The following is a 17,542-nucleotide window of genomic DNA, read 5'->3' as shown; positions in this document are numbered from 1 at the left end:
TTTTTCTGCACTAAACAAGTGAATTTTGCCGAGATATTTTCAGAGATGATAGACAAGATGTTATAGAATAATAATTTAACGAAACCTAATTTTGACAAAAAAGTGACATTCGACTTATTTTTCGAATTTCCTGAAAACGTCCCAGCGTGACATCCGACAGGTTTTCCCAGATCGCATCACAATTGGTTGCGCGGTTATAGACATTTTTATGTTTTTTTCCCATTTATAATGCCACCAAGTGGCCAAGCTCTGTGATTTTCATCCTGTGGCCTCAGATTGAGCTCTTACATAAGTGTTCTGAGTTTGGCGGCGTTATCTCATTCCACATTTTACTAATTGCTGCTTTTGATTGCTGTAACGCCTCTGTCAGGCCTTGGTCATGTTGTAGGTGGTGTGAGTACTACCATCCCTCCAAGTTCCAAGTCTGTACAACTTATGCTTTGGTCTGCACAATCAGTTTTACACGGCGATCGCTGATATATAATTTAATATAATATACAGACGTTATCTTAATTAACAAACCACATATTTGATGTTTCTTGCCTAAATAACCTCTTTCAACTACATTCCGTGACACAAAAATAGTATTATTTATACAATTATAGTGGATTTGGGCATCTGCCATGACACTCGCTGTGAGAAATACTGCAAGCGGAATGATACAAACGGTGAAACGGAGTGCTGTTATCACTAGAATATCACACCAATGAAAAAGATTCTCAGCCAATCAGATTCAAAGACCAAAAAGAACTGTTGTATAAAAGATAATATATTTTAATTTAAAGAAATAAAACTATATATGCAATTAAGACGATTTTTAACATACGGTAGCAACAAGCTATAAAGCTAGGTAGCATAGCTTTGGTCTCAGAAGAATCTGAGGATAAAAGATAGAGTTCATATATTTAAATCACATGAAATCATATTTAAAAAGTAATATTCTGGCTTTTGATAGCAGACTGCATAGGCTGTGAATCTGTAAGGCAGGAGACTTGAGTAAAAGTCTCCAATGAATCTCACTGCTTTCTAGGAGAAATAATTAAATATTTATGTGATCGTATTTGTAATTTTTCTTTCCCACACACCAGCCAGTTCCCCTTCCACTAATATACAGAATCTCTAGCTGACTGAAGCCCCAGATTGAGAGCTGAATATGGAAAGGCAGCACATCTGTCATGTCGAGACCCTCAGTGATCTCTGATGCCAATAACCTTCTGCTCTCTGGAGGGCCGTGGCACTGCTGGGGCAAAACGAGCAGCAATAAGTGCTAATGCCTTCCTGTTGCCTCCATATTCCGATCATGCCAGGCTCATTCCGGGCCACTTTGTATGCATCCGTGGCCTGCAAGCAGCACAAACACAGTCGGTGCCGTCTTCTCCACGGACAAGCCTGCAGACTCTTACATGTGCTGTATGCATAATGCCCGGTTGGCCGTCTCTCTCCCTGCACTCCTCCATCAAGTGATTGATGTTTTGCTGTCACCAGCCTCTGAGAAAGCACTAAGCGAGTCACTGTTCTCTCTGCTCGGTCTCACCTGAAGTTTTTTTTCTGTTTTTATTTAAAAATGGAGGGAACAGAACCAGATTTGGTTCTCCTCGCAGTCCAAAGGAAGGGTAAAGCAGTAGGGTGTAAAAATAATGGGTTATGTATGGATTCAGGAATGTGTGTAAATGAGAGAGCAGGGAATGTGGCGTCTTCTGCCTCACTGTAACCCTCACGTTCCCTCGTGCCCCTGAGATGAGGACAGGGAGGCTGCAGGATGTGTGAATTTGACAAATGGAGCCACTAAGCAGCTTTCCTTCCCTCCGTGTGCGTCTTCAGAGCCCTTGAGAGATACACCAGTGCCTGGGGAGACGGCTGGAGAACACACTCCTGGTTTAAGATTGTGTGTGTGTGTGTGTGTGAAAGTACAAAAACGGAGGTAATAATTTCCTACTACCTAGAGCATAATATTCATAAGTACTCATCACATCAGGACAATTTTAATATAACTTTTTAATCAATGACGCACACATAACACAACTGTGAGGCAATACACTATCACAGCAACCGACAGCTTGTTAGAATACTTTTGTATGTTTATATTTATTTTCTTTTTATGAACACCACAGTTTAAAAAAAAAAAAAAAAACTAAAATAATCTGATGTAATATAATATAACATAATCTAATCTAATCTAATCTAATCTAATCTAATACAAAATATAATATAGTTGAAATAAATCTAATATAATAAAATATAATAAAAAATAAGTGTGAACACAAAATATAAACTAACTCAATACTTTAAAGTCTTTATGAAGTTTATAATAATCTAATCTAATCTAATCTAATCTAATATAATATAATATAATTTAGCTGAAATAATCTAATCTAATTAAATATAGTAAAAAATAAGTGTGAACACAAAACAGAAACGAACTCAATACTTCAAAGTCTTTATGAAGGTTATAATATAATATAATATAATATAATATAATATAATAAATTAATACTAGGATATTTCAAAATCTTTTCAAGTATATAATAATAGTTTCAATAATCTATTAAAAAATAGTAAAAAAATAAATGCGAACACAAAACAGAAACTAACTAACTACAAGGATATTTCAAAGTCTTTGTGATATAATATAATATAATATAATATAATATAATATAATATAATATAATATAATAATAGTCATCTAGTTATGTATATAATAATATAATATAATATAATATAATATAATAACAAATTAGTTATGTAGCTACAGTTGTGCTCAAAATTATTCATACTCTTGTTAAATATGATCAAAGGTGGCTGTGAAAATAAATTTGTATCATTAATGCTTTTGATCTTTTATTTAAAAAAATTACAAAAATCTAACCATTCATTGTAGAATAAGATTTGATTTTTTTTTTCTCTAATACACACTGACCACAATTAATCATACCTTTTTATTCAATACTTTTTACAACCTCCGGCTGCCAAAATAACAGCTCTGAGTCTTCTCTATAATGCCCAAGACGTTTAGAGAACATCTGACAAGAGATCAGAGACCATTCCTTCATACAGAATCTCTCCAGACGGTCAGTTTTTAAATTTTTTATCTGTTGGTATTTGTTAAAATTCATGATGCCATCTATCTGAACAAGATGTCCAGGATCTCTGGCAGAAAAATAGGCCCACAACATTAAGGATACAGCAGTATTTTTGATTGTACACATGGGGTACATTTTTATCCCTGTGCGCACCAAACCCATCTTGAGTGTTTGCTGCTAAAAAGCTCATTTTTTAGTTGAATCTGACCATAGAACCCAGTCCTGTCTGAAGTTCCAGTAGTGTCTAGCAAATGTACATGACATTTTTAAATGAAACATCAAATGGATAAACAATGTGGAGTTATTTTCACAGCCTTCTCTGATCATATTTACCAAGGGTATGAATAATTTTGAGCACAACGATGCATCCGATGCTTTGCATTGCACTTGGTGATGTACGGCTTGGATGCAGCTGCTCGGCCATAGAAACCCATTCCATGAAGCTCTCTATGCACTGTTCTTGAGCTAATCTGAAGGCCACATGAAGTTTGGAGGTCTGTTGCGATTGAGAAAGTCGCACTATGCGCCTCAGCATCCGCTGACCCTGCTCCGTCAGTTTACGTGGCCTACTACTTCGTGGCTGAGTTGCTGTCATTCCCAAACGCTTCCACGTTCTTATAATACAGCTGACAGTTGACTGTGGAATATTAAGGAGCGAGGAAATTTTACGACTGGACTTGTTGCACAGGTGGCATCCTATCACAGTTCCACGCTGGAATTCACTGAGCTCCTGAGAGCGACCCATTCTTTCACAAATGTTTGTAAAAACAGTCTGCATGCCTAGGTGCTTGATTTTATACACCTGTGGCCACGGAAGTGATTGGAACACCTGATTCCGATTATTTGGATGGGTGAGCGAATACTTTTGGCAGTATAGTGTAAGTGCAAAAGTATTAAGATATAAAAGAAAGACATTTTTAATTAAGTCTGAAAATAAATTTGAAATTTACCGTATGTTTGTGCATGCATGAAAACTATTAGCTATTGACTATGCAAATGCTCAATCTGTTCTATTCTCCTCTGGCCTTCAATCTAGGTAAGATTGGAACAATCGACTGATGCAGAAATGGGAGACAAAGCACAACAACAGCATTTAAAGATTTACACAGACATTTGAGTAATACATTACAAAGCGAAAAATCGTTCCGCAACAATGAGCCACTTCAGGAAACACGAAACGCTGCATGCAACAAGATTTATCCGCAATGGTGTATTTTGCGCTCTGTATTGCCTATTGTGCAGTAAACAGTGTGAAGGAGCAGCCAGCACAGCTTACAGGGTGAAAACTCAATCTGCATGAAAGAGATTCGCCTCTTTTGCTTCTTTTTTTGACACACCAAACAATTCAAATCCTCAGCTATGCTGCTTCACATATAATCTAGGCATTTTTTGCAGAAAAAGGCTGTAAAATGACAGTAAATAGACATTTATAAGCTATTACACAGAGCGTTTTAATTCGTCTGTGTATTTTTTTCTCTCAAGCTTCCGTTTATATTTAACAGAGAACAATCAGCAGAACATTTGAGGCGAATGTATTGTAATCAGTGCTGCAAATTCTAGACAAGTGATGGTTTAAAGTTAAAATGCTTTAATGATTTGTTTATTACAAACATCTACTGATGGACTGGACTTGTGCGGATTACTTGTGAATTATTGTGATGTTTTTATCAGCTGTTTGGACTCTCATTCTGACGGCACCCATTCACTAACAGAGGATCCATTGGTGAGTGCTCAGCACTTTCCCTTTGTTTTAATTTCACACTTCACAGCAGTAAGTGCAAACCATGGGATTCAGAGAGCAGCAGGACAGACAGACAGACATAGAGAAAGAGATAAAAAGAGGAAGAAACAAAGATAACATGAGCCAGGCTCTTACATTTTAACTCCAGACGGATGAAATCCGTGTTTCCAATATTTTCCAGGAACACGCCATAGGGAGCAGAGGTTTTGAAGTAGAAGGAGATGTCAGCGCTCGTTTCTCCTTGGAAAGTGGAGAAGTGCAGGTACGAGGACGACGTGTTGAACGACGCCGCGTTCCAGTAGCTTCCTGTAAAATAGACCAGAGAACAGGCTGAAGGTAAGTTTCGACATCTCAGCTTCTGAAGTCTGCAGTCAAGGTCCTTTTTATCCAATATCTGAACCTGAACCGCATAAAACCACCGTGAAATTCACAGCTTTGGCTGACACAAAATGACTTATTGCATTGCCCGATTCTGTATTCTGCACTGTGTCCAGTCTTCGGAGGTCTTTTGTACTCAAAAAAACATTTGAGAAGTGACCTGTACCATCAAAAAACACTTAGGAGGAAACCACTAAACGCGAGGAAAACTACAATTCAATCACACAAGTCAACTCTTGTCACAAATCTGAGTGGAAGTGCAGCGTTCAGGGCTTTAGCTAGTTCCTGCCATTACGGTGGCGAGTGTTGTGTGTACGTCTGTGGGGGAATGGAGAGCGTGTGGTGCCTAAGAGTTATTTCAAAGCCAGCTAGCCAACATCTCTCGTGCTTTGACCCCCACCCACCGTGTAATAGAGGCACACTGAATCCCCACTTATCTGAGTGGAAGACACAAAAATAAAGTGTCATTTCTCTCGAAGATGATGAGTAGTGCATTTTTCAGGTAAGGGGGATATTTTGGGTGATAGCTGAGCTGAGGGATAAAGTGAGAGATCACTCATAATCAAACACAAGTTTGAGGTAAGCTTATGTTTAGCTCGAATATCTCCAGAGCTTTGCCGTGGACAGTTATTAGACAATCCGTTGCTGGTTTTAACGTGTGGGTACATGTGTGGGTGATAACATGCCAGCTTTGGTTCGTCATTCTGGTGAAATATCTGCTTATACAATTACAAAATAACATTTGCTACACTGCATTCTGCCGTATAACTGCTGTTGACAAGTATGCTGTGTTTTGGATGCTGGCTTTTGCATCATCTTAACATGGTATAAAAAAAAAACACATTTACCTGTATTTTTCTAAACAAAAATCAGAAATTCATGAGACCTTCCATAAAGGAAAATAACTAGCTAACTAACTACCTAACTAAATGAAAAGCCTAAAAAATGTGCTTTTTTGTGTTAAGATGTCACAAATGCTAATTTCAAAAACTACCCAAATGAAATAATTTAAGAAAATTGTATTGCAAATATCCAAAGTATATATATCCAATGCAATTGGTGCCTGTATTTTTTTACTTTTAAACTTTTTTTCATCAAGGAATCCTGAAATAAATGTATCATGCTTTTCACAAAAATATTAAGCAGAAAAACTTATTAGACATATTTCATCAGCATGTCTGAACAGTCATGTGACACTGAAGACTATGGAAGCCCATTTTCGCCACTGAATAAAATATAAAAAAGGGTAATTGTGACTTTTTATCTCATAGTTGTGACTTCTTTCTCACAATTGCGAGTTATAGTCAGAATAATGAGATACAAAGTCACAATTGTGAGAAATAAAGACTTTTTATTCTTTTTTCTTATTTTTCCTTTCAATTTCGAGTTTACATTTCGCAATTCTGAGTTTTTTTTCCCTCAGAATTGCATAATATAAAAAAGAAAAAAATAATAAAAAAAACGTAATAATTGCGAGATATAAACTTGCAACTCTGAGAAATAAAGTCGGAATTGTGAGACGTAAACTCGCAATGCTGACTTTTTTTCTCAGAATTGCGTGATATAAACTTGTAATTGCAAGAAAAAACTCAGAATGGCAAAAGAAAGTCATAATTGTGAGATATAAACTCAATTCTGAGAAATAAAGTAACAGTTCTGAGAAACAGAGTAAAAATTGTGAGATGTAAATAAAAATTCAGATTTTTTTTCCCCAGAATTGCATGATATAAACTTGCAGTTGCAAGAAAAAACTCAGAATTGTGAAAGAAAATCATAATTGCGAGATATAAACTTGCAATTCTGAGAAATAATCTCGCAACTCTGAGAAAAAAAGTTAAAATTGTGAGATGCAAGGTAAAGATTCTGACTTTTTTTTCTCAGAATTGCGTGATATAAACTCACAATTGCACGAAAAAACTCAGAATTGCGAAAGAAAGTCATAATTGTGATATAAACTAACAATTCTGACTTTTTTCTCAGAACTGCATGATATAAACTTGCAGTTGCAAGAAAAAAAAGTCTGAATTGCAGGACATAAACTTGCAGTTCCGAGAAATAAAGTCAAAATTGTGATATAAATACCAATTCAGATTTTTTTTTTCTCAGAATTGCATGATATAAACTATATTGCATGATATAAACTTGCGGTTCTGAAAAATAAAGTTGCAGTTCTGAGAAATAAAGTCAAAATTGTGAGATGTAAACTAACAATTCTGTCTTTTTTTCTCAGAATCATGAATTTTTATTGTGCAATTGTGACTTTTTTTTTCAGAATCGCGAGTTTATATAACAATTTAGACTATTTCTCAGAATTGTGAGTTTATATCTCAATCTTGCAACTGTTTATATCACGAAATTCTGAGACAAAAAAATCTGAATTGACTTTATAATACGCAACAGCCTTTTTTCCCCTCTGAACTTGAACACAATTGTGAGTTTATATCTCACAGTTAGAACTGTGAGAAAAAAGTCAGAATTCCGAGATATAAACTCACAATTGCGAGAAAAAATACAGACTTTATGTATTTCTATTCTCACTTTATAACTCCCAGTTGTGTTTATATTACACAATTCTGGATTTATAACTCACAACTGCGAGTTTACATTTCAAAATTCTGAGAAAAGTCATAATTGTGAGTTAAACATATCTTACTGACCCCAAACATTTGAACGATAGTGTATCTGGACTCATTTTTTTACACAAAAACATATGTCCTAAATCTCTTTAAAGAAAACAGGTCAAAAATAGCTAAAAGACAATTGTAGCTAACTATCATAACCAGCAAAATTTCTCTGCTTAACTAGTTTTAGCAGAAAGACCACCAGCTAATCCATCTATAAACTAGATTGAAAATTCCTGCTGCATGCAGGGATAGTTTATAGGCACTTTCTTCCACTATTCAACAATGTCGTAATAAATAAACGGCAGAATGTCTGACTGAAATATTTTTTGCTCAGCTACTGGCTAAATGCTAAACCACAAACACGGAGTGACAGACACAAACATACCGCCATTAATAATGACTGAGATCAGATTTATCCCTAGACATTTACTGTGACACATGTGCTTTAAATCAGAAAGCTAAATAACGTTAGCTCTGCTCTAATGTCGTGCATAAAACAACTGCATGGAAAGGAGGAGAGCAGAACACAGAGAATAAAAGATCTAAGGAGGGAAAAAACAGAATGTGATGGAGAGGAACACTGCGACAACGGACCGGAGAGATGTTAGAGGATGATGTCATCTCAAGACAGATGGAAACAGAGAAACAGAAAGAGAGAGAGAGACTACACTGTAAAAACAGATTTTTCAAAGTTGTGAAAAACAAATCAAAGTTTACAATAAGGTGTCATTTGTTTACATTAGTTAATGTATTAACTAACATGAACAAACAATGAACAATACATTACAGCATTTATTAATCTTTGTTAATGTTAGTTCATAAAAATACAGTTGTTCATTGTTTGCTCATGTTAGTTTACAGTTCATTAAGCAATGTTAACAAACAACTTTTTAAAGGAAAGGAAAGGAAATGACGTGTGGCCAAGTAATTTGTGCTCTGCATTTAACCCATCCAAGTGCACACACACAGTAGTGAGTAGTGAACAAACAACAAACACCCAGAGCAGTGGATATTGCTATCGCTGCAGTGCCCAGGGAGCAGTTGGGGGTTCGGTGCCTTGCATAAGGGACTCACCTCAGTCATAGTATCGAGCACTGGTTATTCATTCTCCCCACCTTCAATCCCTGCCGGACCTGGGACTTGAACCCGCAACCTTTCGGTTACAAGCCCGACTCCCTAACCATTAGGCCACGGCTGCTTTTAATAATACATTAGTAAATATTGAAATTAATATTAACTAATATTAATAAATGCTGTAGAAGTATTGTTCATTCTAAGTTCATGTTAGCTAAAGTAGTTAACTATTGTTAAAGTTCACCCAATAATAAAAAAGATCCCCCAACTGCTCCCCGGGCGCTGCAGCAATAGTGATATGGCTACCCACTGCTCCAGGTGTGTGTGTGCACTTGGATGGGTTAAATGCAGAGCACAAATTCCGAGTATGGGTCACCATACTTGGCCACACGTCACATCCTTTCCATCCTTTCCTTTCCTTGACAATGTTAATGTATTTGGTCTTGGAACAGATCTGCTATGCTGCTGCTGCGTACCGAAAACTTGCTACTGCCAATACATCCACAACATGCAGCTGTGAGCATGTAAGAAATACTGCTGCTGCACATATAACATACATGAAATAACCCCTATATAGCATACATTAATCACCTCGTAGCAGATCTATACAGGTGGAGCTGGGGAAGGTGAAGGGTTTCTAAAGCATGCTGCAAACTGCTACGGCAAGCACTAGTCATATATTTGACTGCTGAGCAGTGAGCTCATTGGCTACTGATACAGGACAGAACCAATCAGTTGTGCCATGTGATTATTATGTCATAGGTCAGATTGACTTAGACCTATTGGAGTGTAACTCTGTAATGAACTGTAATCATAACTGTGTACAAAAACGATTACAAGTGCTCGCTGTTTTAGCACCTCTAGTGTTCATTTCTGTTTGAAACTGCAGTGGTACATATTTTCTAGGGATGTCTCAATACTCAATATAATATCGAACCGTTCGGTACGACATCCACGGTTCAATACGTGCTTGTGAATTGCGGTTTTTCGGTTTTGCATTTAAATAACTTACTTGTTTTATTTCTCTCGGAATTTGCTGTGCGTGTGCCCACGATTTCATGTGCTGAAATGATGAAACGCTTCCCTGCTTATATTTGAAAAAGCAACACACGCAGAGCATTTTCCATTCCAATGACATGCAATGATAAGCCTTTCTAAACCTGTTATCCAACAAAAGAGTTGTAAAAACAAAAATCATAAAAACATTATAACTTCACAACATCAGTCGAGTGTTTGAAATAACTTCCTTATGTGATCTGATGTGGATTCCTATCACAGAATGAGGCAGACAATAAATTCTATACTCATATTTTATGTAACCGTTAAATCGATTAGTAATGGCTTATGAAACACACAAGATGGCTTGAAGAACACAGATAAACCATATATTATTGCTGAAGAGTGTTTATTGTCTTTACATTTCATCATTCAAAACGTTTAACGTTGTGTCTTGTTTTTAATCAGTTATAGCAATAGCGATGCTTTTATCCATATTAGAGAAACTGGAACGGAACGTCATTAGTGCTACTTCTTTGATGCATTCGTGTTTTTTTTTTGCACGAGGGCACCCTCTGGCATCCAGTATGAATGATGTAAAAATCGAAAAAATAATACCTCTCTCAAAAGAATTAAGCAGACATATACTAAACCACGCTTTTTCCAGTGTACAGAGGTTTACGGGACCATTTTGTTAATTTGTTGCAAAAAAAAAAAAAAAAAAAAAACACATTGAAGTGGCAAGATATCAGAACCGAACTGAAAACCATGGTTAAAAACCGAGGTACATATTGAACTGTGGACTAACTGTATTGTTGCATCCCTAGTATTTTCGTGTCTTTCGAAATAGTTCCCACAGGTACATTTTAAATCATTTTAAATCTTTATTACATCCTTTCTTCCATGAAACACAAAAGATACAGATTTTTCATTTGCTATTTTTTAGTGAGGGATTCATTTGGACTGATTCATTAAAAGAACATACCGTTCATCTCCACCGTTCAAGCTGTAAGTCAGTACTTGAATGCATCCAGTGAAGACAATGGAATAGAAAAACTGTCTTTGTATCCATATCACACACACACAAATCAGAGCGCAAGTAGTTAAATTTCTGCAGATTCAGCAGCTGTACAGCATCACTGCTGTATAAAACTACTGGTGTGTACCTGCAAAAATGTTCACTCCATCAGCACTGAATGCCAGGGGAGTCAAGGTCCCGTTCTTTTTCTTTCTCACAGCCACCTATATCCCATAATTCTCTTTCTGTGCAAACAAAAAACTCCCTAAACTTCACCCAACGCTTATTTGTCCCTGTACTCACTTGTTCCGTGAATAATTCACCAATGTGTTTCTGCGGCGACTGAAGTATGAGGAGAAGCGGCCATAAGGGAGGTCTGGGCTTATCACAGCAGCACAGGAACAGCTCTTTTATTCAAGCTTGCTGAATGTAAGACTCTCAGACTATCAGTTTGTCTTTAAAGCGCCGTCCATTAATACCCAATGTTCCAGCGCGTACTCATTTAATTATTTGCCGATTCGCAGAATTTTCAATGGGAGCTGGTGTTTTTTTGGAACGACGTGGGGTGTTTTTTAAATCAGGCTAATAAGGTGGTACACGTGGCTGATTAAATATGTCTGGGAAAGGCTGTGAAACAATTCACAGTTCACCCTGTAGATAAGCTTCGCTGTCCTTCCTCACTGAAGGATTACAATCTTGTGTTAGAAATGGAATGTTACACTGATTGTTTCAAAGCATCTCAATTTCACACGTGTCACTTCTGGTTAGGATTTTTTTTTCGGTTCAGAGTTTTGAGTGATGTCCAGATGTAAACCGATTCAATAAGATTTGGAGTGTTCTTGAGCTGTGACAAAAGTGAATGGATGTTTGGATGTTTCTTGAGCTTTTTGCTTTAACAGAGTCAAGGACGACGTCAGCTGAGGTATTCGGCTGTGAAGCACTTCAAACAGATTTGCATTGATACATAATGTTAAAAAAAAAAAAAAGGAACTCTGGTCTCTTGCTTTAGATTCTGCATCTACTACCGGGGATGTTGTTGAAAGTAAAGGATGGTGTAGAAATGCAAAGTACATTTCAGATGACAAATGCATGCTGATTATGAATTCGCTGACTGAGCGCTACTGTTTGCCAAATGTTTCATTCAGCTACAGCAAATTCCCTACGCCAAAGAGCGAAACTTGTAAAGTTGGACGTAACAGCAGTTCTTTTGGACAGCACAGAGGAAAACTGTTCCTTTGAGGTGCCAACATGAGTCATTGCCTTTAAGACTTGCCTTTAAATGGGGATGTAATAACAGATGTGGATATAAAACTAGAGGCAATTCCATGGCCAGAGCCAAATTCACAGGTTTTGCTGGTAATGTGCGTTTCTTACACATACTGTACAGTAAATAGTGACCTTCAGTTACCAACGATAAATAAATAAATAAAAAAAAGGGTGAGTAAATAAACCTGCAATTGGCCATTGACTTTATTACAAGGTCCCTACGGTATATTTTGACCAATGAATCTAAATTATTTTTCCATAACTTTTTCAGTCATGTTTATTAATACCTGACATGTATATTGATTTAATAATTATTAAATAATATTTTACTGGGAATGCACTTGCAAAGAGCAATTTCTAACTATTAACTATTTTACTTAAGTAGAATTTATCTATTTATGTATAATTATAGCTATAAAAATTATATTCACTATATAAATTTATGTCTAAATAACAATATAATTATTAACAATTAACAGTCAAAATAACGCTTTAGGAATTTAAAGTTTTTAGGGCTGAAAATCTATCTGAAAATTCCATATTATTTTCCATGTTTTCCATAACAATGTAATAGTTTTACTCCGCAATAATGCGTTAAATTGACCAAAAGTGACAAATTGTTTATTTTTTTAAATATTATAAAAGATTTCTATTTCAAATAAAATCTATTATTTCTGTTCAGAAAAAAAAATTAAGAATTTAAAGTTTTTAAGCCTGAAAACCAATCCGAAAATTCCATGATACTTTCCAGGTTTTTTCATAATTTAATACTTTTGATCAAAAGTGACAGTAAAAACTTTTAAAACATTATAAAGGATTTCTATTTCAAATCAAATCTATTCTTTCTGTTCATCAAAGAAAAAAAAAATAAAACAAAATTAAAAAAATAAAATAATTATTTAAAACAAATAAAATTTTAAGAATGGAATTTTTAAGCCTGAAAATCAATCTGAAATTGATTTTCCATAACAATTTAATAGTTTTACTCAGCAATGATGCATTAAATTGATCAAAAAAACAAAACAAACAAAAAACAAACAAACAAACAAACAAAAAAAAAAAACAGTGACAGTAAAAACTTTTGAAATATTATACAAAATTTCTATTTAAAATAAATTATATTCTTTCTGTTTATCAAAAATTAAAATAGAATAATTTTAAGAATTTAAAGTTTTTAAGCCTGAAAATTAATCTGAAAATTCCATTATATTGTCCTCGTTTCCAGCAATGATACATTAAATTGATCAAGTAAAAACTTTTAAAATATTATAAAAGACATCTATTTCCAATAAATTCTATTCTCTCTGTTCATCAAATATATAAATAAATAAATGAATAAATAAAAAAAAAAAAAGAAAATAAAAGAACGGTTTCCAATTTCCCCAGACATATTCAGCAACACATCGTTTCTTGAGCAGCAAATCTGCATATATATATGTTTTTAATTTAGTATTTAAAGTTTTTAGGCCTGAAATTCAATCTGAAAAATTCCATGATGCATTAAATTGATCAAAATTGACAGTAAAAACTTTTAAAATATTATAAAAGATTTCTATGGCAAAATAATTATATTCTTTCTGTTCATCAAAATAAATAAAATAAAATAAAATAAAACAAATGCTTTCTGGTTTAACCAGAAATATTAGGCAGCACACCTGTTTTCAACATTGATAAAAATAATAAATGTGTCAAGAGCAGCAAATCAGCATATTAGAATGATTTCTGAGGGACCATGTGACACTGAAGGCTGCTGAAGCTGCTGAAAATTCAGCTTTGCATGACAGAAATAAATAACATTTTTAAATGTACTAATTTGGTATATTAAATTGTAATAATAGTTCACATTATTACTGTTTTCACTGTATTTTCTAATCCAATCTAATAAATGCAGCCTTGGTGAGCATAAGAGACTTCTTTCAAAAACATCTTACTCTAAACCTTTGAACGGTACTGTATAATTTTGTCACACATGCAAAAAAAATAAGGATTTCACAGCTTGGAAGTGTGTTTTGAAGCAAACCATCTGCTACAACTAGACAGACACAACAACTTAAAATAAAAATGAGAGAATAAAATCACTTCAATAGCTTCAAGTGGTGGAGCACAGTCCAGCGTTATCAGGCGGCCTACAAACAGACTGATGGCAATTCTGAAGCAGCTGCATCCTTTATAGTAAAGCACAGATCTTTGTGTGCATGCAAAAGCAATATCACAACGGTAGCATACAAAAAGGCACCTCAAGTGTTATTTATGCTGTACTAAAGTGCTATAAAATTCTGCAAGTGGAGTGTTTTGCAAAAGTGTACAACAAGCGAAGGCCCAAAATATCTTACATTCCAAAAAAGCACCATTTCTACAGTCAAGCGTAGTGATAACAGCATCTTGTTTTTCTCTTCAGCAGGAACAGGGAGTGTTTGTCAGGACAGAGGGGAAGATGGATGATACAACACACAGTAAACAACCTGCAGCCTTCAGCCAGGAAGGTGGAAGTTAGAAAATTGTTCACCCTGCAACATGACCGTGACCCATGAACAGCTGAGGGACCACAGGAGGCCGAATGGCCGTGACAGAGCTAGAAATAAAGTTTTCAACACTTTGATTCAAGTTTTCTTAAAGGGATAGTTCACCCCAAAATAAAATTGCTGTCATTAGTTACTCACCCTCATGTCGTTCCAAACCCGTTAGACTTTTGTTCATCTTCAGAACACAAATGAAGATATTTTTGATGAAATCCGAAGAGCTGACCCTGCATAGACAGAACTCTCATTTCGACGGCACCCATTCATTGCAGATGATCCATCAGTGAGCAAGTGATGTTATGCTACACTGGCCAAAATTATAAATGCAACACTTTTGTTTTTGCCATTTTTCATGAGCTTAACTCAAAGATCTAAGGCTTTTTCTATGTAAACAAAAGGACTATTTATCTCAAATATTGTTCACAAATCTGTCTAAATCTGTGTTAGTGAGCACTTCTCTTTTGCTGAGATAATCCATCCACCTTACATGTGTGGCATATCAAGATGATGATTAGACATCATGATTGCACAGGTGTGCCTTAGGCTGGCCACAATAAAAGGCCACTCTAAAATGTGCAGTTTTATCACACAGCACAATGCCACAGATGACGCAAGTTTTGAGGGAGTGTGCAATTGGCCTGCTGACTACAAGAATGTCCACCAGAGCTGTTGCCCGTGAACTGAATGTTAATTTCTATACCATAAGCCGTCTCCAAAGGCGTTTCAGAGAATTTGGCAGTACATCCAACCAGCATCACAACTGCAGACCACGTGTAACCACACCAGCCTGGGCCTTCACCATCAAGATCGTCTGAGACCAGCCACCCGGACAGCTGCTGCAACAACTGGTTTGCATAACCAAAGAATTTCTGCACAAACTATCAGAAATCGTCTCAGGGAAGCTTATCTGCATGCTCGTCGTCCTCATCGGGGTCTCGACCTGACTGCAGTTCGTCGTCGTAACCAAATTGAGTGGGCGAATGCTCACATTCGATGGCATCTGGCACTTTGGAGAGGTGTTCTCTTCACGGATGAATCCCAGTTTTCATTGTACAGGGCAGATGGCAGACAGCATGTATGGCGTTGTGTGGGTGAGCGGTTTGCTGATGTCAACTATGTGGATCGAGTGGCCCATGGTGGCAGTGGGGTTATGGTATGGGCAGGCAATTTGTTATGGACAACAAACACAAGTGCATTTTATTGATGGCATTTTGAATGCACAAAGATACCGTGATGAGATCGTGAGGCCCATTGTTGTGCCATTCATCCACGACCATCACCTCATGTTGCAGCATGATCATGCACGGCCCCATGTTGCAAGGATCTGTACACAATTCCTGGAAGCTGAAAACATCCCAGTTCTTGCATGGCCAGCATACTCACCGGACATGTCACCCATTGAGCATGTTTGGAATGCTCTAGATCGGCGTATACGACAGTGTGTTCCAGTTCCTGCCAATATCCAGCAACTTCGCACAGCCATTGAAGAGGAGTGGACCAACATTCCACAGGCCACACCATAAAGAACCTGATCAGCTCTATGCGAAGGAGATGTGTTGCACTGCGTGAGGCAAATGGCGGTAATGCCAGATACTGACTGGTTTTTGGACCCCCCTGGACCCTCCCAATACAGTAAAACTGCACATTTTAGAGTGGCCTTTTATTGTGGCCAGCCTAAGGCACACCTGTGCAATAATCATGCTGTCTAATCAGCATCTTGATATGCCACACCTGTGAGGTGGATGGATTATCTTGGCAAAGGAGAAGTGCTCGCTAACACAGTTTTAGACAGACTTGTGAACAATATTTGAGGGAAATAGGCCTTTTGTGTACATTGAAAAAGTCTTAGATTTTTGAGATCAGCTTATAAAAAATGGGGGCAAAAACAAAAGTGTTGCGTTTATAATTTTGGTCAGTGTAAATTTCTCCAAATCTGTTTGGATGAAGAAACAAATTCATCTGAGGGTGAACACATTTTCAGCAAATTTTCACTTTTGAGTAAACCATTCCTTTAAGCAGCTTTCTGGCTGAAGGGAAAACTAAATATCAGTAAGTGAATCTCCCACTGAAAGTACTTAAGATATATTTGTTTTCCAAAGGATTTTCATGATTCTTCTGGGTTTTCACTCGAAGAAACGAAGATATGAAGCAAGTGGTCTCTGAAGACTTCAATGCTGTTCAGGTGGGGTGATAAAAGCAAACATGTGACAGACAGCTCATTTATCAGCAACACAGATGCTGTTTACCTTATACAGACCCCAGGAGTGTGACGGCTCTGAAATGTGTTAACAGCCGCCAAATGAGGGAAATAAGGTGGTCCAAATCTGTACAGCCCGACTAAAGTCACAGGAAAGTCGAATAGGTAGGTAGATCCTTTGTTCAAGGATCAAGAAGAAGAAGAAGAAGCATTTCTTGAAATCGTGTGACTATTTCTCCTTCAGGGTCATAAACATGCCTGAAACATTTCTCGATATTATCATGATCACATGACGATATGAAACGATAGGTCAAAAAGTGTAGTTTTTCAAACATACTTAAACTTCTTATTCTACATAAAAGGTCTTTAAAGTTGTGTTTTGGGCCATTATGCTTTGGCACATTATCTGTCAAACGAACTAAAACCGGAAGCGCAATATGGCTTTATCCCGTTATCAAGTCTGTTTTCGCTGCGCATTTCAAAGCAAAGTGCGCACTTCGTTCAGGCGATCCTCTCATGATCCGATGTTTGGAATGGCTCTGTTCACAGTGAATGCATGTGTTTATTGCATGTGCTGTGAGTTTAGCGTGCGTTTGGGAATGCAACGGCCAGCAGTTATGCTTTATTTTCGCGGCAGATGATAAGTTTC

At 36.5% G+C, this 17,542-nt stretch overlaps 1 protein-coding gene across 1 annotated transcript in view; it reads right to left on the bottom strand.

Annotated features, from left to right (window-relative positions):
• cntnap2a (contactin associated protein 2a) overlaps positions 1-17,542 on the bottom strand; it is a 488,873-nt gene that overhangs the window by 73,631 nt on the left and 397,700 nt on the right. The window contains exon 16 of the mRNA XM_051098409.1: positions 4,957-5,127. Coding sequence (XP_050954366.1) covers positions 4,957-5,127 — 171 coding nt within the window. The remainder of the gene's footprint in view (positions 1-4,956; positions 5,128-17,542) is intronic.

The sequence above is a fragment of the Labeo rohita genome, chromosome 24, assembly GCF_022985175.1.
Source record: "Labeo rohita strain BAU-BD-2019 chromosome 24, IGBB_LRoh.1.0, whole genome shotgun sequence".
In the NCBI taxonomy this organism is placed as follows: Eukaryota; Metazoa; Chordata; class Actinopteri; order Cypriniformes; family Cyprinidae; genus Labeo; species Labeo rohita.
This window is presented reverse-complemented; position numbering and strand designations above follow the sequence as displayed.